At 39.2% G+C, this 23,948-nt stretch overlaps 1 protein-coding gene and 1 long non-coding RNA gene across 3 annotated transcripts in view; one reads left to right on the top strand and one right to left on the bottom strand.

Annotated features, from left to right (window-relative positions):
* LOC122757336 overlaps positions 1 to 4,129 on the bottom strand; it is a 21,534-nt gene extending 17,405 nt beyond the window's left edge. The window contains exon 1 of the long non-coding RNA XR_006357336.1: positions 4,118 to 4,129. This is a non-coding gene — a long non-coding RNA (uncharacterized LOC122757336). The remainder of the gene's footprint in view (positions 1 to 4,117) is intronic.
* The window catches only part of LOC6578153 (probable nuclear hormone receptor HR38), a 26,392-nt gene extending 2,444 nt beyond the window's left edge, over positions 1 to 23,948 (top strand). For both annotated transcript variants that reach the window (XM_002004034.4, XM_032728936.2), the window contains exons 2-5: positions 18,875 to 19,164; positions 19,961 to 21,130; positions 21,199 to 22,351; positions 22,445 to 23,948. In XM_002004034.4, the coding sequence (XP_002004070.2) occupies positions 19,144 to 19,164; positions 19,961 to 21,130; positions 21,199 to 22,351; positions 22,445 to 22,701 (2,601 nt within the window). In that variant the 5' untranslated portion in view covers positions 18,875 to 19,143 and the 3' untranslated portion in view covers positions 22,702 to 23,948. The remainder of the gene's footprint in view (positions 1 to 18,874; positions 19,165 to 19,960; positions 21,131 to 21,198; positions 22,352 to 22,444) is intronic.

Raw genomic sequence — 23,948 nt, 5'->3', positions numbered from 1 at the left:
CGCCCGTATTTCTTATGAGTCTACATTTTGCATGCAAAATAATCACGAGACATTTTTGGTCCACTGTTTTGGTATCTTTTATTATGCCGGGCAATTCCGTTTTGATTTTATTTATTTTGTTTTCCTTTTATTTTATTTTTTATTTTTGTTTGCGTGTGAAATTAGTTGTGTCCTTTAAAGCAACAACAATTTTAATTTCTCTGGCTGCCAGCTTTTGTTTCGTTAACTGTGCATCGCATCATTAACGGTCAATTGCATCTCCATTGCAAATAAATGATGAATCTATTTGCCAGCTACATTTTGAATCGTCTACTATAAGTCAAGGTACTGCCTGATACTCAATTCATAAAAAACGACTATTCAAATACTTAATGATTAACACCCAATTGATTAAAAACTTACTCGATAGGATATGTTTAAAATAATGTGTATATTCTTTTTTGATTCTGATGGTTTATATTTATGTAGAGATGACGTCCTAAAAAAATAGAGGCTACTATTCGGCTATGGCGGAAGATCGATTCATATCGTCCGTGAAGTATATTCGAAGGCATTTGAAAATGAAAATGAAATGAAGTTTCTTGGATTTTCCGCCAAATAAAAGATTGTTGTCTACCTATACTAAGGTGTTTTTGATCAATTTGTTGCTGTTGGCTTTGGCAGTGATCAAGTTTAGGTCGTTATTTTCACACCTCGTGTGAAACCACAAAACTGAAGACAAATTTCGGAAAGGCATATAAAAAGTAAGAAAACTCGAGTCGAGAGTGCTCGACTAGATACTACCCTGAACCCAACAAATAAAAAAGCCCATTTAGTATGGCTAAAATTTCAATTTCGATGTATTTAAAAATATAAATAAAATACAAAACTCATTTAATAAAATATAAAAATATTTTGAAGCAATTAAAAAAATTCACATCAGCTGCATTCGCACGGGATTCGAACCCGCGACTTCTCGACCGAGCGTCACGCAGTTACTCACTACGCCACCTCACTTTCGAAAGCCGCTTTGGCAAAACTGAAATAGATTCACTGATGCAGCGCCATCTAGCAAAGCTAAACCAAACTAACTGCTGATGTGATTCTAAGAATCTGCTAGAATAACCAAACTATTAAAAACGCACATTTAGTATGGTGAAAATTTCAATTTTGGTGTATTTAAAAATATGAATTAAATAGAAAACTCATTTATCAAAATAAAAAATATTTTGAAACAATTAAAAAAATTAACATCAGCTGATGTGAATGTTCTAGAAGAAGTTTGAATGTATGTGTGCACACGTATACGATACTGTTGTAGCTGCTGCACGTGCGTTTGTTAATTGGCTAAATATTTGATTATTTTTTATTAATTTTAGACTGAACGGAATTTAATGAAACTTGCAGCATATGATTTACATATTATATTGCATATTTGAGAAATTTAAAAAATGAAAAATTATTCACAATTAGCTATAGTGGCATCTGACTTGAACTTGAATGTTTTTATTCGATAAAAACATAACGGGATGATTTATCGAATTTTTAAAGGCAAACTCGACATCCGCGCTGTATATACGGTCATTTAAAAAAATTCAAGTATCTAGCTCTTCGGAAATCGACGCGTTCAAACATACGGACAGACGGACGGACGGACAGACGGACATGGCCAAATCAATTCAGCTCGTCGCCCTGATCAAGAATATATATACTTTGTGGGGTCTGCCACGCCTCCTTCTGCCTGATACATACATTTCAACAAAACCATTATACCCTAATTTCCCATTGAAAATGGGTTCAGGGTATAAAAATGAAGACAGCTAGCTGTCTTTCTCTCTAGAGAAAGAGAAACAGTCATATTGCGGCTTTGCTAATGATTATTATTGACTCTGGCGTCTGCCTAATTATCTGCGTTGATTTATGCGAATTTTATAAGCAATTCAGAGACACAACGTTCGGATTGATCGCACGGTTCCCTTTTGTCTATGGGATTGACCAAGCAAGGTTTTTGAGGGCTCTACACAAAATGAGGAATCAACCCAGATTACGCAAGAGTTATGTGTATCAATTTATTATTATTTATACTTTTTAGTTTATAATTATTTTTAAATTTTTCGTACGCTATTGCGATACACGACTCTGCCTCCTTTATATCGGGTGCATACTAAATTCTTCAACTTAATACAAAACTATTGCTGCATAATTAGCCATTGTAAATTTGTCTGTCTGCCTGTCTGTCTACTGAGTGCCCGATTCGATGGCTATCTATAAAACAGCCCCAACTCCTATACAGTTTTCAAGTCCCAGAATAGATTGTGCGCACTCGATTCCGCATAGTTTGTATTTTGATTTCGTTTTCTATTTAATTGCAGTGTATTTACAATTTGCAATTTGCAATTTGCCAATAATGCGGCGAGTGCAATGTCCTCGCATCACGCGGCGATGCCACACTTTGGCACGCCAAGAACTTGCTGTCAGAGAGATGGATAGATGGATGATTGGATGGCCGGTCGGGTAATCTGACTGTGAGCTGGTGCTCAGAACCAGTCGAGGTCTAATAGCATCTTGGGAATGCGTTTTGAGGCGTCGTCTCGCCTGGGCTCAGGCAGCAGGTTTCCCTCGAAATTTTACTATTTTGTCTTCTTGATTTCTTGCTGTTTTTACAATTTGTACAATTTTTTACAATCTGACGATTTTTGGTTACTTTATTGGCTGTTGGTCAATTTGACTGCCGGTTGCTGCCGGCGCATGTGGAAACCTTAATTTCAAACTGATTGGATTGCTCAGCCGTTGGCCTGTTGTTGCTTTTACCTTGTTTCGTCTATAATTTTGCTTATTTCTTCACTATACGTCTGTGTAAAGAGACTATATTGGCTGTCGTTAAACAAATTTTACGCACAACACAAAATCAGATGCTTTTAGGGTTTTCTAAGTCTCGACTCCAAAAGACTTCGGGTTATAGTTTGTTCAGCTATCTGCAAACAGAGTATGGAGCAGTCAAGTGCAGCCGTTACTCGTTTCCCACTGCATTTGGGGTAAGCCAATGACCGCGATTGTGTGCGGAATGAGGGTCAAGCCCAAGTTGTAGACAAAAAGTGTTCATAATTTTAACAGTTAATAAGAACAAAATAAGTTACAATCTACAAAATAAAATATTCTCATCTACAAAATAAAATATTAAAACTGACTTTCCAAACTATAAATTAGCCTGAAATATAATTAAAATAGTAATAGAGTACTCTTGTATGGCTCAGGAAATTTAGTACGCTCCAAATAAAATGTTTTACAATTCAGTCGTCTTCGAAAGCTATAAAGCATATCTAGTATATAATACTCATTAAATTCGACGACATCTGCAATGTTTCTCAAGAGTGCCAACCAACATAAATTGAGACGAGGTAAAATTAAAACTAAAATAAAAAATATAAACAAAAACGATGCGTGGCCACAAAAAAAAAATTGTTGTCCATCTTTTTTGCCTCTTCAATTTTAGTATTTTAATCAATTGTTGTTGTTTTTTTCTGATTTTTTAATTCACCAAGACGACTGCAATTGCAAAGAGAACGATTTCGTATGAGAGGAGGAATCCGCTAAGAATAACTAGTTTTCCTCTTTAAGCGCACTCCAATCACATACATATAACATATAACATGTGATGTTGTAATGTGGGCCCAAAACTAAAAACTAAACACAAAAAAAAAAACTAAAAAATGTTTGCTAATAGCTGCTTGCTGCTGCAGATTGTTGTTAGTTGCGTCTGCAATTCTAGTCTGAAGGAAAATTTGCCAAGATCACAAATTGTTGTTGTACCCGTTGCAAAAGCTCAAATTCAAACATTTTTTTGTTATGATGTTTTGGTTTTGTTTTTCTTTTTCTGATTTTTTTACACATGTACATATGTATGTATGTGTGTGTTTGCATGCTTGTTTATTTCCAATTGGCTTGTTCAGTTGACGTTTTTTGGCACCCAACTTGTTTTTTAATGATTGAAGAATATTTAACGGCGCTTGCTTGATTGACACTTGCTTCGAACATTGTAGCAACAGAAATTCTCATCGTAATTGTGACCCGGTAAAATAAAGGGATGCAACGGCTATGAACATTGCTACTAACCATAGTGGCATTGCTCTGTGGCCACAGCCAAATAATTGAAATCGATAGCTCTTGAACGATATGCTCATTTGAGACTTTACCTTCCGTTAGCGATAGTATGTATCAGTCATGAACTAGTTAGGGTATAGTGAGTCAGCGAAATGAACGGTTCGGTCGATTCACCAACTCGCATACAGGACGCCCAACTCTATTGCATATTAAAATCGATGCTGAGTACTACTTTTAGATAAAAACAATGACCTTTAGCAGGGCCTATGGCTACTATTTATAAGCGCCTGAAGTACGCAACACTAAAATCGTCGCAGAGCGAACAACACGTGCAAAAATAAACGTAGGAAATTATAGAGCCAAACAAGAGCTGAGCGCATATCGTATATCGTATATCAAGGAGGAAAGGTTCAGCGTAACATACACTCGCATTTGATGACGCAATCGAAAAACCGTATCTGCTTTAGCGCTGATGTTTCTGCCCTACACCAAAAATAGTTCACAGACGCATTGTGACGTCATTACCTTTACGACCAGCTGTGTGTTGGAGACGAGTCGCAAAGTCGAACGAACGCAAAAGAAGGAAAACAACCAACGACATACCACGAACAACGAATCAACTTCGTGGCTCTCACATACTTGTTCAAATTATCTTCTTGGTCGCTTTCAAGGTCATTTCATATCCACTCTCCCTCTTTTCATTACTGTCTGCCATTACCATTACCAACCGCATGATGATTTCATACTCACCAACCTACCGCAACTCAAACCCAAAGCTCCAATGCATCTCAGAGCTCGACATACACGCCTTCTTTTTACCATAGACTATTTCAGTTGTTGTTTCATGTAAGCTTCAACACAAATCGCATGGTTCCGTGAAGCCTTATGGAATAACTTCAATATTAATACACATCTAAGAGCTCAGGTTGATATTCTAGTGGTTAAATTTACAGATTTATTTTGATTTTGGCCATGTATCATAATACTAGAGTCTTCATTACGAAGTGATTCCTGAATTGTTGAGTTTAAGATTAGTAAAATAGGTACTGAACGAAGAGCTTAGTTTTAATGACCTCACTACAATTAAATATTCACAGTTTTGCCTGATAAATACAAAGTAAGCATAAAATATTGCTAGTGCCCTTATCTGTAAACTTTTCTAATCATAAGCATGGGGTGAACATTCATAATCAAGTAGTCAATCAATCAAATTAATTTTTCATACTATATCGAGTGTTCAGGTAAATAAGTATGTAATTATTCTCGTATAGCTCCTGGCGAGCCCTCCTCTATTTGAGCTATTGATTTAGAATATGTGAGATATTAATACATATGTATATACATACATAACGTATGCACTCCCATGCAACACGCACTTGAAAATCGTGACGTCCTTGGCTCTGACTACACACATATAAATTATCAGCTGGCCACCGTATCCTTCAACCAACTTGGCTCATACATACACATACACGCACACACACACACACACACCCATGGATCGATAAAGCCTCAGCCGTTGCTTCTAATACTTACTTTTTCAGCTTGTTGCCATGTCCAAAATAAAACTGATGACGTCAACGAGAAAGCGAGACGGCGTTACGTATAAGACTGCGTACTCGCTCACGTTTTCTCTTCTTGTTTCTTGTGTGCATTATCCTGTTAGCACTGCGTATGCGTAATACGGCGCATACCACGTGTTTGAGTCCAAAACAAAAACAAGAAACATCTGTATAAATAGAAGCACATTACGAGGGGCACTCATAATATACTCAGGTACTAGCACAGGTGTTTTTTCCTTAGGTCAGTAACTAGAAAATACCATTGAATCAAAATCTTGTCGTTTACGAAATAAAGCTGAACAAATAGTAGGGAGCCATAGTTGCAGCTAGAATGGCGAATCTAACAGAAACGCTTTTAGCGCATTCTTACGCATTAATATATGCAACATAATCTATTATCTATAACACGGCATACCTAATTTGCTTGTTTGATTATATATTTAAACTAATTTACATTTGTTTAATATCATACATTTCGGTCGAAGCAACAAATTTAACCAATGGCGAGAAAAAGAAGAAAAGTTAAGATAAAGAGATAAAGAACGATAGAGAGAGAGAGAGAAAGGGAGAAAGAAGTAACGGGAATGACTTTATACACACGCATAATCCTGTATTATAGATACATTTATAAAAACAAAAACTGAATTTAACTAACAAGTCGGTCTATTCTACCAGCTTATCTCTCCGTCGGGTTATTAGAATCTCCTTTGTTATATTTTAAGTAGTTTAAGCAAGTTTAATAATACTTTTTTGTGTCTTTAGTCGTCAGTTTTTCTCACAGCATCGACTGCCACTTGCCATTCACCTGCAATATAAAGCTCTTCTGCCATTTTTAAAGAGTATAATTCAGTTTATCAAACCCATACAAATTCGAACAGGTTGAATATTTATAACCTTTATATTTATATTATCAATTTTAGTCTTATATATGCTTAGGAAGAGCCCCTCCATTTAAAAAAAAATTCGATATTAACAAATACAGTGCTCATGTGGTACATATAGCTAAAGACCTCAGACTGACCACATGACAGCATGCAGTCTTTGATTTAAGGCTGATTGGACTAAAAAAAAGCTAGCAGACGTTCCAATCTATTGGCTCAGCTGCGCTTTATCTTTAACGAGGCCTTCACTTTTGAGAATGCAATTTGAGCCGTTGGGAAAAACTATATTCCCCAAAGTGATGTTTAGCCTTCAGTATTTACTCAAAGTTGTTGCCTTTATTTTTATTAATTAAAAATACATTCCTTAAAGTTAAAGCAAGGCTCTATTAGAAAAAAAATTAAATTTTCTTCTATACATAACAAATTTCTTAATTTTGAAATTAGCTTAGCAAACAAAAAGCCAGGAAACGTTATTATTTATAAATACTTTTGCAATTTTTTGTTACGAAATACATCGAAAGTATTGTATATTTCATTATTATGTCCTGAGGTAATCGACGACGGGTTGGTATATCAAGAGATTCGTCCAGTTGCAGTAGTCGCTTTGTACGACCTTTTAGCGCTATGACTCGCCTAGTTAGCCAAGTTAGCTAAGTTGTTTGAGCATGACAATTGGATGTGGAATCGAAGTTGCAATTCGAGTTGGCTAATGAACGATGCTTTGAACTGTGGCAAATTCTTTTGTGTGCTGTGCTCTGACTGCTCGCTGTTTAGCATTGAACTTTTTGTGCAACCAATAGACAACGACACATAGTTACAGATAGCTCAGCTATACATACATATACATAGATTCCCACAGCATAGAATGATTTATGGCTGAAAATCGTATGTAAAAAGGCATAATAAAAAGCACTTTGCCAATAGCCAGTCGGGCATTGCGGATCTAACGGATGAAACAAGAACCTTGTTGTGCATTTAACACGCCATTCCAAAGGTGAGGGAATAAAAAATACACACCTCAATCATTGGCATCAGCATCGGCATCGGCATCGGAATCACAGATTGAAAATCCCAAGTAAAAAAATATAAATAAAGAGCAAATAAAATAAACAATAGCAAGAGCCACAAGACAAATCAATGAAATAAATAATAAATAATATGCCAAGTTGCCAATCAGTTTTGGCGTCGTTTTCTGGTAATTGTGGACCAATCAAGCTTTCTATTGCGAAACGGCTTTCACTTGATTATAGGAATACATATAACTAGATATTCCTATCCTAGAATTGTCAAATTTCCATATGAGAACCTTTTTAAGCTACCCTAAAGATACCATTTCAATTGACAAGCAAGTCTCAATCAGATCTAGAATCTTATACGACTCGATTCCGATTTCGATTTCAATTTCAGTTTCGATTTCAGACTCAAGTTCGTTTCTTGCGCTTAGCTATCCAATCGCCACAATGCTGAGCAATTAGCATAAATTAAAATTGGTTTACGGCGCAACATTTGCACGATGACACACTGCAGTCGAGTCGAAGACAGAGATACAGAGAGACTTATACGAAGACCACAGCGACTATCGCACAGATATGGACGCTAGCCTGCTTATGATGCGATGCCCGTGATGAGAGTAAAAGTGGTTAGACCGGTTCGACTCGGACGCGCTTCATTCTATTTCTATAGTTATCTGTTAAATTTATGACCACTGCGCGCACATCTCAGAAATGAACGCAGTTCTAATCGTGCTATATAAAGCTCACTCAGAGACAAAACATATACATATGTATATTTATTTGTACACATATGCCATTGCAATATAAACCAAACTGAGAGAAAACGAAAAATGAACCAGAAATAACTGTTATCTTGAGACTATCGGGAGTTAAATACTGCTTTAGGCAGGTGTTCTACTTATATATTTACATATATTTATCTCTATATTTTTTCGATATTCGATCACATATATCGCCCATCCTAAAAATTATAGACATATGTATGTATGATTTAGAACTACAAATATATATAAATATATTTAAGCCTGGAAAAATTTCAAAGTGATATCGAACTATCCATTCGGCTGTTTGTACTTTGAGTATTCAGTTGCATAAACGTGCATCAAGAGTTTTGTATTTAATATAATTTCCAATTTATATATTACGAATGTTATGCATATGCCAAGTAATAGAAAAACCACCACCTATGGACTATTGAATTGAACTGCTCACAGTTCACGAGCTGAATTCGTTCAAGCGGCTTGTTAGCCCAGTTTCCCCCACTAACTTAACATTTGGTTTTCACACCATTTTTATACTCTATTTTATTAAAAAAAAGTATTAGGATAAATAAAATGAAAATTGAGAAATATGATATTTACTTTTTTAGATATTTAGACTGGCCAAACACAAAGTAGCTCAACCTCTATTCTAATGTCTTGTATCTTGTATCTTGATTTGACTTGTATTTCTTTTTTCAATACTTTCAATACCTTTTCAATACTTTTCTAATACTTTTCTAATACCTATACTCACATTGAGGATCAACAACTCAAAGTCTTGGAGCTTAATTTGTTTTCAACAAGCGATCATTTCCAATGCCACAGTTTGTGAGTCACAGTTTGGTGGTTAGATCTTTGGAGTATTGAAAGAAAATACATTTTTCAAATAAATTAATTTTGATCAACATACGTCACTGAGTATAATTCTATAGCTGGATAATAATTAAGAGCCATTAGATTGAGCAGAGTACTTCGCGGTCAAGTGGACTGCAGTGTTCTAACTTGTTTAAGTACGTGTCTCTGAATTGGCTTTTGCTTTCGTTGACCAGTTTCTGAGATTGCTAATGCGCTCAGCAAATAAAAGATTTAGAAACAATCATATACTAAAGCGTTGATTTGACTAAATTTAGCACTGGCTGCCTGCCACATATCCCCAGATCGTCGAATTGAAAGCGGCGTCAATATGGATGTCGTCTCTGTCATGGGAAACTGATGCAGATATCAACAGGTTTTCAGAAGTGCTGAGCTTTATTCAAAATATTTATTTTTAGAGCCAGCCTGTATTTTGAATACCCTTTCATTAAATCAATATTTATATATATATACATATTTATACATATATTACAGTGAACAATTGTAAAAAAAAAACAACAAAAAATATCAGTTGAGAAATATTCGCAAAAAATAATAATATTATTAGTCTTAAATGTTTGCCAATATAGTAATACTTCGGTATTCGATACACGTGTCTTTCCATTTTAATTGAACCAAGTATTCACAGGCAATATAAATTAATTATGTAATTAAAATAGATAAGTAACACTTTTGTGTTTTTTTTTTTTTTTTTGCCGAAGATCAACAGTTACTGAGTGTCTGTTTCCTCATCGTCCTGGCTAAAGTCGTGACTATAGCGTCTTCTGATGCTGTGAAAACAGTTTTCGATCTTTTCACTGCAATAATGCATATTAAAATGCCACGCTAATTGCTATTATAGAAGAGCTTCGTCTCTTCTCTCCACCAGCGACTAACGTCCGCTGGGCGCCAATTAATTAATAGACACAGCTAGGCAAAAATTTTGCTGAAAACATTATCAGCAGCTAGAGCTGGTCTTGCGTGTTGCCGTAGAAAATACAAAATAAAAGAGAAGCAGGTAAATTTGTATACACATAAGGCTGAATGAAGGAGTTTCACGTTAGGCGCTCCAATGGCGAGGCATCGCAATCATTGCTTTTGCCTATTAATTATCGGCAAAAATCAACACGGCTGACGACACCGATGCTGTGTGGGTGAGATAGCCAAATATATGCAATGCGACTGAAATAAAAACAAATACAGCTTCAAGCCGTTGGCTGTGGATGCTGTCAGTTACTGAATCCAAACACATCAGAGCGGTCAGCACAGATCACGATTAATTTGACACATATGCATTTATGGAAGATATTTGTAAAATAACAGCAAAGATTATTCTGGAACAGTCACTGGAACTGTCGCTGCAGACCCTGAGATCTAACTGTTTTGCAGCCCTGGACAGCCCAGCAGTCGCCAGTACGGGCTTTGGGATAATGAAACAATTATGGCAGGTTGCTCTCTGCATTTAGATCACCCAAAAGACGACCTTTTCTGGCCTTTCAAATATCGATAGTAATGTTGTGGTAAATGACAAAAATTTATCACACCTTGGTTAACCCTCGACACCTTGGTGCAAACGCAAAAGCAAAAGCAAACGCAAACGACAGGCCTTTTACGTTTTGGAATGTGGCCAAAGAATTGCAAACGTCGTCGCGCCACCTCAAACTTAGCTTACACTGACTGCAATAAGTTAATAGTTCGATTTCTGGGCAGAGGCGATGCAGGCAACACAAGTAAAAATTAAAATAATAAAAAACTAGGAGAAGCAGCTCAAACTTCGACAAACTTGAACACAGGCAATAGACGATGAGCAAAAAAAAAAAAAAAAAAAAAAAAATCGAAGCCAAAAACAAAAGCAAAGCTCGTCTAATGGATAAAACTGTGAGCTTGGCTTATGGGTGCGTTCCGTGAACTCCACGATGTTTGTGTGTCACCGTACCGGCGTACCAGAGACTTCGGCACTGTTTACAACAACAATAACCTCAACTAACCAGCAGCAGCAGCAAAAACATTGAATGCCTGCGACGAGTGCTAATGATGTAGCCAGATCTTAGCTACGTTATGATGATGATCATTATGAGGTTTTCTTTGGTGTAGCCCACAAAAGATTTCGTAGCACTTTTGGGTGCTGCTGGTGTGCTTCGTGTGCTTCATTATTGATTTAATAACCGTCTTGAAGACACGTTTAAGCTGCAGTCAGCAGCGTGCTTACTGCAAGTCGAGTCAGACTTAAGTCTTCGTCGTATGCCTTGCCATTCCTAGGCTGATGCCATGCAGCAAACAGAGTTGTAATCATGAAATTTAAACCATGCCAGTGCGATGTGGAGACCATGCACCTATCCACACGAGTATATATGTATGTGTGGGCAATTGGGGAACAGATGCAATGGCACCAAATACATTTGCATAAATATTTATGTGATGCGCCTTTCAGAAATAAATTAGCTTATATTAACTTGTTTACATTCGTAGATTAGAATTGACATATTAATTATATATACCAAGAATAGGATACGATAGGACTATAAAGTAAAGTACCGTATGCATTATGCGAAGCTGAATTATTAATGAGCTAATTATTGAATGACATGAAATCAATTAAACATATATGTAACTAGATTTGGACAGAAAATTGAGTTTTTTATTGACGTCATATAATTAGTGACTCGAATTAATTCTTTCTTATTTTTATTTATTTATTTATCAGTAAACACCCCACAGATTTAATATATTTACAATTTCGTTATATTATATGAGCCAGTTACATATTTCTCTTAAGGTATATACGTACACAACTAATTGATTTTTAATATCTCAGCTTAGTATACCTTTCGGTCTTTTCGGTGCAATTAAAATCACTCCTTAAATTTTAAGCAGTCCCTAATTTTGAAGGATGAGTAAATGCACTATGGAGTTATCTACGGTAGATACAAAACTGAAATTTAGATATGCAAAACTAACCATTTCATTGGGGTGCTGTACACTGAATGAAATCTACATGAGCACGCCTCAAATGCACTCAAATATATGGGTTAGGCTCCTCTTGTGTCGCAGACAGAGACAAAGACAACGCTTAAGTCGTTTTGAGCCGTCTCATTGCATCTCACAGTTACTTATACAAAGGCATTATTGGAGCCAGATGCCTTTGGGTGTTGCTGAAGTAGCTGGTGCTATTGCTGTGACTGGTTGGTGCAACCTGCTGGGAACTGTGCCCGTGCTTTGTTCAGCTCAGGCAATCGATTAGGTGGCCCACGAAGGCAGCTTTGGTCTTCGTCCCTCGCCCCTTGCCCCTCGCCCTGGTTTTCTCCCATTTGGAATCTTCGAACGAAAGAAGTCGAAAAGAAGTTGAAAACTGAAATTAGCGCTAATACGAGATGAAGATCTCTAAGGGTAGATTTATAAATTATAAAGCTTCACAAAATGTCATTGCAGTCTGTGTAAAATATTTCAAAATTGATCACAGCTGTTTCTCGGCTGTTCAAAATAAATTCAATTAACATATTTATTTTCAAATTATAATATGAAATTTTAAAATGTTTGTCCACGTATATCAAGTTTCAGAGAATTTTCCGCATCTTTTTGATTATTTATTTTTATTTAAAAGACGAGAGTCAACTTAAAGATAATTTAAGCAATTGTAATGTGTATTCAAAATATGAGCATTGGAACGATAACAATATAAATAAAAGAGCAAATTAATAGAATATAATAAAAATTTTTCTGTAAAGTTCTACGATCCACCCTCGCGCAATGTATTCGCATGCAAGTACATATTTTGATAGCTTTGGGTTGCTTGATTTTCCTTTGCTTTTTTACGTTGCAACAACTTGCGGCGACGATGCAGCAACAACAGCATGGGCAAAGAAACAAAAAATTGTGTCAAATTTTTATTTATTTGGGCAGATTCCCAAACGCTCCCGCCTTGGGGCTGCACCTTGTTTTGAGTTGGGCTTTAATTTTGGGTCGCTCTCAGCAAACAAATGCAAAAGAAAAACCTTATGCAAGCGGCGTTCCAAAATTTGCAGCTCTTTATCTTTGTCTTAGCCATGTCAATCAGGCGGCGACTCACCTAGACGTTGATGCAGTGCAGCCTGCGCACCTTTGACCTGTCCCAGTCAGAGCAGCAGACAGACAGCTAGTCAGAGACCCTAAGTCTAGCATTTCATTTCAGCGTCGCAGCAAGCGATATGGAAATTGCATTCATAATGACGCATTGTATTTAAGAAACCTATAAATTAATTTAAGGCACGAGATCATATACAATTAAGTTCATATCAGGGTCGAATTTCCTTTTGGACTTAGTCCTACAATGACACAAACATCTTCAACTGATTTTCCACGTGCATTCTAAATGCAAATTTCTTACATGTTTTTTATTAATTATACCCTGAATCCATTGAAAATGGGAAATCAGGGTAGATTGGTTTTCTTAAATGTATGTAACAGGCAGAAGGAGGTGTGGCAGACCCCATAAAGTATATATATTCTTGATCAGGGCGTCGAGCTGAGTCGATTTAGCTGTCTGTCTGTCCGTCCGTCCGTCTGTCAGTCTGTCCGTATGTTTGAACGCGTCGATCTCAGAAGATATAAGAGCTAGAGACTTGAAATTTTTTTTCCTAGGTCCGTGTATAGCACGCGCATATCGAGTTTTGCTTTCAATATCGATAACTTGCCCCGTTATTTTTTTATCGATTAAAAACATTATCGAAAACCAAAATTTCTATCTCCTACATCTTTAAAGCTAGAGTGTCCAAATTTTGTATGTATACTTATATGCACTTTATACAGTTTCGGGTTTTGTCCAAATTTACCCCCAACCCCCTCACCCTGACATTTGTAAAAGGCGTATTTCAAATACTAGAGACTTGTGCTTTGGCAAATACATGCATATTTATGTTATATTCATGAAGAAAGTACGTACACAAGAATTGTAAGCAACCACTGCAGCCAATGCGTGTTTATGTGTGCGCACGTATGTCTGTGTGTGTGCGTGTATGTATGCAGTTGCTCGAAGGGTTCAGGGGATCTCGTAGTCGGGCAGTCTCGACTAGAGCTTTCTTACTTGTTTTTGTATTATCATTGCTGCGACAAGTACATATTTTTTTTTTGTTGGAGACCTAGAACAGGTTAGCAGCGGTAAATCCAAGTGCCACGTATTTGAATTTCATATTCTCAAATGATATAACACTCCAATTTCGATTAAACCAGTTTCTAGATGCTGCATCTGCCTGGCTAACACCTAACAACTAACCAGCACACCAGCTCCTCGGCTAACCAGCCAACCAGCTAACCAGCCAAGCAGCTAGGCAGCTAAACGGTAAATCTTTTATTAGAATTTCATGCAAATTTTGGAACAGACACAAATCGCAATCCAAAAGCGGGCTGCAGTTGATTTTTATGAATCCGCTTTTGCATAATTCGCTGACGATGACCAATGCAGTAGCCTCCTCTCAGCAAGCTGGCAAGTGGCCAATATATTGGTCAATATGCTGAGAGAGGGAGACAGAGAGTGAGAGAGTGAGAGAGCGAGAGAGAGAGAATAGGGGGTGGGGTGGACGGGGGAGCGAGAGCGAGAGGGATTGGAACAACTGGTTGAGATGCGCTCACGCGCTTATTAAGTGAATTCGATCCACTCAAATGGCCGGCTCCGTCTACGTCTCTGGCTGTGGCTCTGACTGAAATGTCCAAGATGACCTTCGATCATTTTTGCAGCGATTAAACAACGATGACGCCGTTCGCGTTGTCGCTGCCAGTGCCGCGCTAACTTTTATGCAGCCTCCGTTTCGTGGCTTACTTAGTATTTAATGTGGCATAACAAGATTTTATGAACTGTTGCGACAAATTTCTTTAATATATTTTTTATTTAACTGGGATTTTTTTCACTCAAGTCCGTATATATTCCTCTCTTCAAATCTCATTTTGGATTTTTATACCCTGACAGAAGACAGATGCGTGGTAAACAGTATACAATACATATATATATATATATATATATATGTATATATGACGATGTTTATCGACGATCAAGTGGGAAAAAGCTAAGGACTTGTAATTCTAAATATTTATATCGGTGCTCAGTTCGAGCTTATCATCCTCCATATTACCAACCATTATTTCAATTCTTAAGCCTTGCTCTATTATGTCCTACGGGAATTCTTCTAATGATCAGATTTGATATATCTCAGATTTTAAATACTTCTCTCTCTTGTATTTTGGTGAGCTCACCTCTTTAAATATCATTTTCACACCCTATAGGAAATGTCATTAAACAATAAGGTTCCCATAGTATATATGTACGGGTGTTGTTAGACTTCTCTTTTAATTAATTTATATAGAATATTAGCTTGGTAATTAATAACGAGCTGTTCCTCCTAGTCTACAATTGCTTCATACAAAATGATTCAAAAGAATTTAAAAATTGTAATAATTAATCGTAATTATTAAATTTCAGATAGTATGTCATAATGAATGCTTTATAAAAAGCAGTTCACATTTTCTCTGAATCAATAAAATATAATAAGGTGCTACACAAAAAGTATTGCATTAAGAGATTGAATTTCTAATTTCGAGTCTTATTCGGCCTTTCGCTTGATCGCTCCTTAAAATCAGGCAATCCTGTGATTATTCGCTGTCCCCATTTGAACATAATGTAATAGAAGCGTGTCTCGAAGCACTGACTCGAAGACGAGTCAGGCAATTAGAGATGTAACGAAAACAATGCAACATAAGACGGCAGATTCGATTGCATAAATCAATCAAATTGTCTCTCACTCGAGAGCATTGAGTAATAGATACAGTTTCGATATGAGGTTCACAGAAATTGGGTTTTTTGCTCAACTATAAATACCAACCCCATTACCCATTGCCCATTAAGTATTGCATTTTGTGCAGCATCAGAGCCAACAATAAAAAAGCCATCGATGAAAATCGACAATTAATAGTGAAAGTCTAAACAAGTACCCATGCCCAGAGCGAGAGAGAGACAGACGGAGCTAGGGCAACAATGGGGCAGACGAACGGCATCGTCATCATCAAAGGTACTGCAGGAAGTTTGTGGCCTGCGCGCAGGTCTGTGCTAGAGTCTATTGGGCCAGCCGATCCCGTTGTCGTGGATTTCAAAGGCGATAGCATCGACGCCTCCTCTGCCGCCATGCCTCTGCCAAACCTGTAGCAGCTTCAGCAGCACCACCACCACCAACAACAACAACAGCGATACGGCAACAGCTACAGCAGACAAAGTGACTAACTCCTTGGCCCAAACCTGAAATTCATTTGTATACTTCTCACAAAACTTCACACGAAAACTGCTTGGGCTGTAGTTGGCAGAGATGTCTGATTTCTGCACCCACTGACTCAATGACTGAATGCCAGTGCTGGCCAAAGCTGGCCAGAGCTGCCAAAGCTGCCAAAGCTGCCAGAGAGTCACCAAGTCGCCTGACCCGTACAGCATGCCAAAGACGTCGACCACGACGCATTACCATTTCTTTGGGTCACTGCGCAAGTTTGTCCGTCCGTGCCTGTCTTCGAGTCTGTCTTTGGCTTTGTCTGTCAGACTGGGCAGATGCATATGTCCATGTCCATTGATCAGACAGAGCCCGAGCCAGAGCCAGAGCGTGCAATGGGGTTCGCAGTTCAAAGTACACTCGAAGCTTGCAAAATAATATGTATTAACAATCTTATATAAAAAAAAATAAAAATAAAAAAATAAATTAGCCGGGTTATGCAACACGAAGAAGACACGAGAAAACGAAACGGCTTGAGCTTAGTCAGTATTTACTGGCCTTTATAATAAATTTGTTAAGCAGCTCTTGAAAATAGTAAATGCAGGACCATAGATGAGAAATTGTTCATCTTACTTAACACTCGCACACACGCACACAAATCTAGTCTAGTCTATCACCGTCGAGGCTGAATGTTTGTTGAATATTTCAAGATGCAACTGCATCTACAGAGCCGAGCCCAACCCAAAGTTGATGCCAGAGAAACATGTTCGCTAATAAAAACAATGGCACATTGTTATGTTCAATGAATATCGCACGCTCTTCCCGGTAGCTATTTTTTCTACAGTAGCCCACGGTAGTTTTTGAGCTATTTGTTGTTGTCTTCTGAGCTTTGAGTTGGCTGGCGCAAAGGGTATCAATCAATTGCTTTCTAAATGACCCACGGCTAAAGCCAACAGCATTTGCAATGATATTTGATTTTCATTTGAAATCTTCGCCCATTGTCTTACACTCTGTTAGATCTTCAAATAGATTGTGCCAACTGTACAGGTACTATAAATTTCAAAAATTTTATTGAAGAAACTCATCGAGAGAGTAAAGCTTCCCATGTTTAAATGAATTTCTATGGGGACCATATATTTATTTATAAAGAGAATATACAGATCTGAGAAGGGAAGTAATACATCAGAAAGAATTAATTTGAATAGCTTTACTTTCGGAAGTTCGTGTTTGTCCTTTTATTTGGAATCAATCTTGAGCACTAAAAGAGCTAATTTCAAATAAACAAAAAACTTGAACGGGGACGTCAAATATAGATTTTTATATATATAAGCTATAAGTTTATACTGCTATATTGTCTACAAGAATCTATATTACGACATCGCTGCGTTAAATACCCGTTCATTGCCAATGGAATTCTTTTGATTTTATTGTACATTGTCACCCAACTTCTATTATAAAACGTAGCACATGCAATTCTTCAAGATATTCAGCCCAAGTTTTCAGATCAAAACATGTAAGAACGTTTCATTTGGGCGGCCACAAAGAACATACACTTTTTTCGCTAATTGTTAAAGGTAGATATCGCACAAAACCCATACACTCATGGCTTTTGATTTGATAGGCTTAAAAAAAAAAAAAAAAAACGACAAAAAAATTAATAAATAGTTTTAGTTGAAGAAATAATAATAAGATGCTGTTTTTACTTGCAAAGGTAAACTGTGGGAGGTTTCAAATCTTTTAGGGAATCTTAACAATTGTAAGCTAATCAAGAGTTTTATAAAATTATATAAATTATGACACATGGGTTTGTGAAACAAATATGAAAATCGGCAACAACAGCAACAGCGACAGCGAACAGCTAAACGAAACGTCCAACTGTCGTTTTGCAATTCGAATAAGCCATAATATTTATTTTAATCAAAAGCGAACAACCGCCAAGGGGGTCGGGCGAGGGTAGGCAGCGGAGTCGAGGTGCTGCAGCGGACAGCACAATTTATTTCATTTAATGTGCTGCATTAACCAAAAGATTGAGATGCGATCCTCTGTTGGCCAAACTCCAACAACTCGGGTGCGACATTGCAGGCGGCAACGTGAGCTTAGCTTTTGGCAACTAGCAACCGCCGAACGGCCTCCGACCTCCAACCTCCGCCTGCCGTTCTCCTTTCTTGTCGTCTCACACAGAAGTCTCTTGCATAGGGTAACTCAAGGAGAGACTTGTAGAGGCATTTCTAATTAAGACATTCGATACGGTTGCTTGCGTGTGGAACGCAAGACAATTGGGAAACCACATCTCGAAATGTTTGCCGTATGAATCCGTATGTATCTGTGGAACTGACAAAGTGTCAAAAGTGCAGGGTAGCGTATGGCAGGGAAGCATGGCATATTAGAATAAATTATGATGCCCCAGACACCGCTTAACATTTACAAATTAACGAATTTTCAAATTTTCAGCGAAGAATATTAAATGCCAACACTTAATGTTTATCCTTATTGAAATCCTTGCAGGTGCAGAAACTGAAACAACAGCAACGGAAAATCGTGACACGCTACCCACAAAGTCAACCGAGCAAAGCGTGAGGCATATCCAGAAAGTCGGCAAGCCGAAGAGCTTGAAGGCTGAACGAATATCTGCAGTTAGATCTACAAAAGGCGATACTAAAGTTACAGGTGCGACAATTGAAACAACAGCAACAAAAGCTACATCAACAACAACACCATCTGCAGCATCACCTAAAAGCAGCCATCCGAGGCTCCATAGCCCAGCGACCACAAGCATGTTACTTTTGCAGCCCAATGTGAGTTCCATTTGAAATTAACGTCCTTTATATAATGCATGTCCTCAAAGATCATAAAAAATAGGCATAGATAAATAATAAAGCAGATGCTGTGCATTTTGCCAACCTTAACAAATACGGCGTCGTAGCAAGGCAAATTTTTGGTCAATGGTTCCTTGATTACAAACTGTGAAGAGCTCGTAGAGATAGAGGAGGCACACCACCCAAACAATGACAACAACTACCACAATGGCTGCCTAATTCAATATTTTGTAAAATATGTTTGTTGGCAAACAGAGCCAGCTAATGCGTCAAGCATATCCAATTAGACATCAAGGATCCTCAACAGTCAGTGCGCTACCATCTAGTAGGGGTTTTAGAAATATTTCTATATTACTATTTTTATTGTTAGACTCTCACCTATACGATATATTCATTACTAATTGAAATCAAGTAAATAGTGAGATTAGGTTGAACAAGTTTGAGAACCAATTGTGATTTATGAATTGGGTATAAAAAAATGATGCCAACCTTTGGAATAGAACGGTACTTCAACCTTATAATGGTGTTAAGTCGCTACTAAGTTACAAATATAAGCATCACAACAAATCTCGGTTTACGTTTATGAACAGAGTAAAACAATTATATGGCTGCCCTGTTAATAGGGGTTGTATTCTGTGCACCAATCAGCGTCGACAGTGATATCGCGCATGTCTAGCAGACGACTTGACTCCACCCTTATCTAATGCTAGACGCTATCCTAAAACTCAGTCGAAAGGCGCTAATTCAGTCTATGTCTGACTTTCTTCAATTGCAGAGCTCCTTTAGTTCACTTTCGTCGTTCGACAACTTTTCAACGCAAGCCGTGGCAACGACAACAACCACGTCCACAGTAGCTGCCGTCGCGCCTGGTGCTGGACATCATCATCACAATCGCCATCAGTATCACAATCATCATCAGCAGCAAGCGCTACAGCAGCAGCAGCAAGCGCAGCAGCAGCAGCAGTTGCTCACGCAGCACCAGCACTTACCGGTGCCCACGTCAAGCCAGGTGACATTGCTGTCCCATGAGGAGGATCAGTTGATAAGCAACCTAGCCGATGCGGCCGTCACGCATAGCGAGCTGTTCTCGGACTTGTTTTTTCCATCGGACTCGAACAATTCGCTGCTCTCGCCAGTTCTTGAGAGATCGGTCGCCAGCTATCCAGACACGCAGATTGATGTGCCCCCGTCCAGTGAGGCGCTGATTGGCAGCAGCGAGGATATCACCAGTTCCATTGAGAATCTCACGAAGCTGACATGCCTGCGCGATAAGCGGTTGCCCTCAACGCAAGACCAGCCGCCCTCTAACAGTAACGGCAGCGCAGGCTCCGAGCAGGATCATCACTCGATTTGCCTGCTCAGTCTTCGGTCTAGCAGCGATCCCGCTATCGCACTTCACACTCACCAACAACAGCAACTGCAGCAACAGCCGCTCCAGGCCACCTATCTGCAGCGACACGGCACCAGCGACCTCCTGATCTCACCCATTGGAGGACCACTCTCCTGCGGCAGTAGTTTACCCAGCTTCCAGGAAACCTACTCTCTCAAATACAACAGCAGCAGCGCCAACAGTCCAAAACAGGCCTCCCCTTCAGCTACTGCCACGCCATCCGACCAGATCTTGACTCTAAAAATGGACGAAGACTGCTTTGCGGATGTAATGGCTGACCTAAACACCGACCATGCTTCAGGGCAGTCGCTGCACCAGCTACAAGCTCAGCCACCTCGGCCCAACAACGCCAACAACAGCAGTAGCAACAGCAGTGGATACAATTACCATGGTCACTTCAATGCCATCAATGGCACTTCCCATCCCTCACCCAGCTCATCAGCAAGCTCGCTCTATGAATACAGCGGTGTGGCTCACAGCGACAGTTTCTTTGGACAGCAGCAGCAGCAACAGCAGCAGCAGCAGCAACAGCAACAGCAAACCTATCAACACATGGTAAGTAGGAACTGCTTACAATCATTACCCTTTACATATTAAAACGATTATGTTGGGAATCCGTACAGAATTACAGCTCGCACAACGGCGAACGTTATTCCCTGCCCACGTTTCCCACCATTTCCGAGATGGAGGCGGCCACCGCAGGAAGTAGCGGCGCTCCTGGCTCAGGCTTGAGCACAGGCTCTGCTGTGGTTGTCCCACCCATGCGCCGAGCCTCGTTGCCCATACAGCGCTCCGTTTCTCCCGCTTCTGCCGCGCACAGCCCCAAAGTGGCTAAGCTGGCGCTAGTTGGCACTAGAAGCACTCATGCCATCAATGCGCTGCAGATACAACTAAGCTCGGCACCCAACTCCACTGCAAACTCACCTGTGAGCGGGGGTGGCGCTGACTTTCTGCACAGCCAGGCAGGACGTTTGCTTCAGTCGACCAATTCCTCGCAGTTGTGCGCCGTGTGCGGAGATACGGCTGCCTGCCAACATTACGGAGTTAGAACCTGCGAGGGCTGTAAAGGATTCTTCAAGCGAACCGTGCAGAAGGGCTCCAAGTATGTATGCCTGGCGGATAAGAGCTGCCCGGTCGACAAGCGAAGACGGAATCGTTGCCAATTCTGTCGCTTTCAAAAGTGCCTGGTGGTTGGCATGGTCAAGGAAGTAGTGCGCACGGACTCACTGAAGGGCCGCCGTGGACGTCTACCCTCAAAGCCAAAGTCACCGCAGGAGTCTCCCCCATCGCCGCCCATATCGTTAATAACTGCTCTAGTGCGAAGTCACGTGGACACAACACCAGATCCCTCGTGCTTGGACTATTCCCACTACGTGGAGCCACAGGATTCGGTGACGCCGCCAACTCTTGCGAACCCCCTAGGGTTGAGCGAGGCCGAAAAGGTTCAGCAGTTCTACCAACTGCTGACCAGCTCGGTAGATGTGATCAGGCAATTCGCTGAAAAGATTCCCGGCTATTTGGAGCTCACATCCGAGGACCAAGAGCTTCTGTTCCAATCCGCCTCGCTGGAGCTGTTTGTGCTACGGCTCTCTTATCGTGCTCGCAGTGACGATACAAAGATGATCTTCTGTAACGGCACTGTGCTACATCGTACCCAGTGCCAGCGTTCGTTTGGCGACTGGTTAAATGGTATCATGGAGTTCAGCCGCAGCCTGCACAATCTGGAGATTGACATCTCTGCCTTCGCCTGCCTCTGCGCCCTCACGTTGATAACAGGTTAGTGGATAGCCACCTCATCATCCACCCACACACAGACACACACACACACACATACACAACAACACTACAGCTCTCTACTTTCTGTTACAGAACGGCACGGACTTCGGGAACCCAAAAAGGTGGAACAACTACAAATGAAGATAATCGGCAGTCTACGTGACCATGTTACCTACAACGCGGAGGCTCAAAAGAAACAGCATTACTTCAGTCGCCTGTTGGGCAAACTGCCCGAGTTACGCTCCTTGAGCGTACAGGGACTGCAGCGTATATTCTATCTAAAATTAGAGGATCTGGTGCCAGCCCCGGCACTTATTGAGAACATGTTCGTTACTACGTTGCCCTTTTAGGCGCCATAACTTTGCTTCCTTTATGTTTACATAGCTCTTAATACGGTAGATTACGTAAATAGAATATCGCATTGAATATTTAACAATCCAGCGTGTACATAGCTCTAAGCGATCTCAATGAACGTGAGACTCAGATGCTTGCAATAAAAGAAAAAGAAAAGTGCTAGAGTGCTAGATTGAATGTAGATAGATAGAAGAATCTATATAATTAAATTTGCATCAGTTCATATCTAGTAGCATGCGTATGATCGACCCGCCCCTTAACCCTACATCTCCTTATTCGTAGACCTACAGGTCCTATTGCTTGGTACAGGTACAACAACTAACCGTTGGCCACTGACCAGTGCGTAATGAGAGTTGCTCATGAATATTTAAGCAGTGTTTCAAGTCGAAGCTATTCGTGACTTGTCAGCCACACAGAAAGAAAGAATTCACAACTTGTTGACGTTAATTGTTAAATTGTTTAATTTCAAACCGTCAAAATCAATGCGCGCAGCACGCACATCCACCCATACATCCGATACCGTAACCGTTACCCCCTTACACTATACATTGGCCCTTTCTTGTACCCTTTTTCCCATTCCGATTCCGATTCTTGCTTGCCTTCGAGTACAAATCAGAGCTCTTTCATGCAGTATCCACTCTCGCCGTTAGCTTACTTCTAGTCAATCGTATTAAGTACCAGATGCGCATAACTAATGGTTACAAACATGCTTCTTAATTAAAAAAAAAATATATATATATATATTTTTGATTCTTTAAAGTCTAGAACTAGACATATAGGCAAATACGATATATATGGTACGTAGATACACTCCTTACATTTTGGTTGTCATCCATTATGTCTCGGTTGGAGCCTTTATCGCACGACTTGGTGCACAAAGAGAGAGTTTAAGTACCTTTATGTGATTTGTGTCTGACACATACAGCGCTGCACACAAACTCACAAACTAAGATTTAATAATTGATAAGAGCATAAGTATTGCATAGTCTAAGCTATATGTAAGCTTTCTAATAATCTGTTAACTATGATACACTTGAATGATAAAAATTAAATGTAAATTCAAAGTTAAGAAAATATTAGATGATAGCAATGTTCTCTCAAAGGATTGAGTTTTTCTTTCAATTTCGATTCATAGCCTTCAATTGTGGTTTTGTGATAAATTGGCAGTTAAATCTACATATATATCTTTATATTTACAACTTGTATATTATTTATCTTAAACTTATATTTTATACCATATACA

The sequence above is a fragment of the Drosophila mojavensis genome, unplaced genomic scaffold (assembly GCF_018153725.1).
Source record: "Drosophila mojavensis isolate 15081-1352.22 unplaced genomic scaffold, ASM1815372v1 contig_49, whole genome shotgun sequence".
Lineage (NCBI taxonomy): Eukaryota > Metazoa > Arthropoda > Insecta > Diptera > Drosophilidae > Drosophila > Drosophila mojavensis.
Note: the sequence above shows the minus strand (reverse complement) of the source record. Positions and strands in the feature narration are given on the sequence as shown.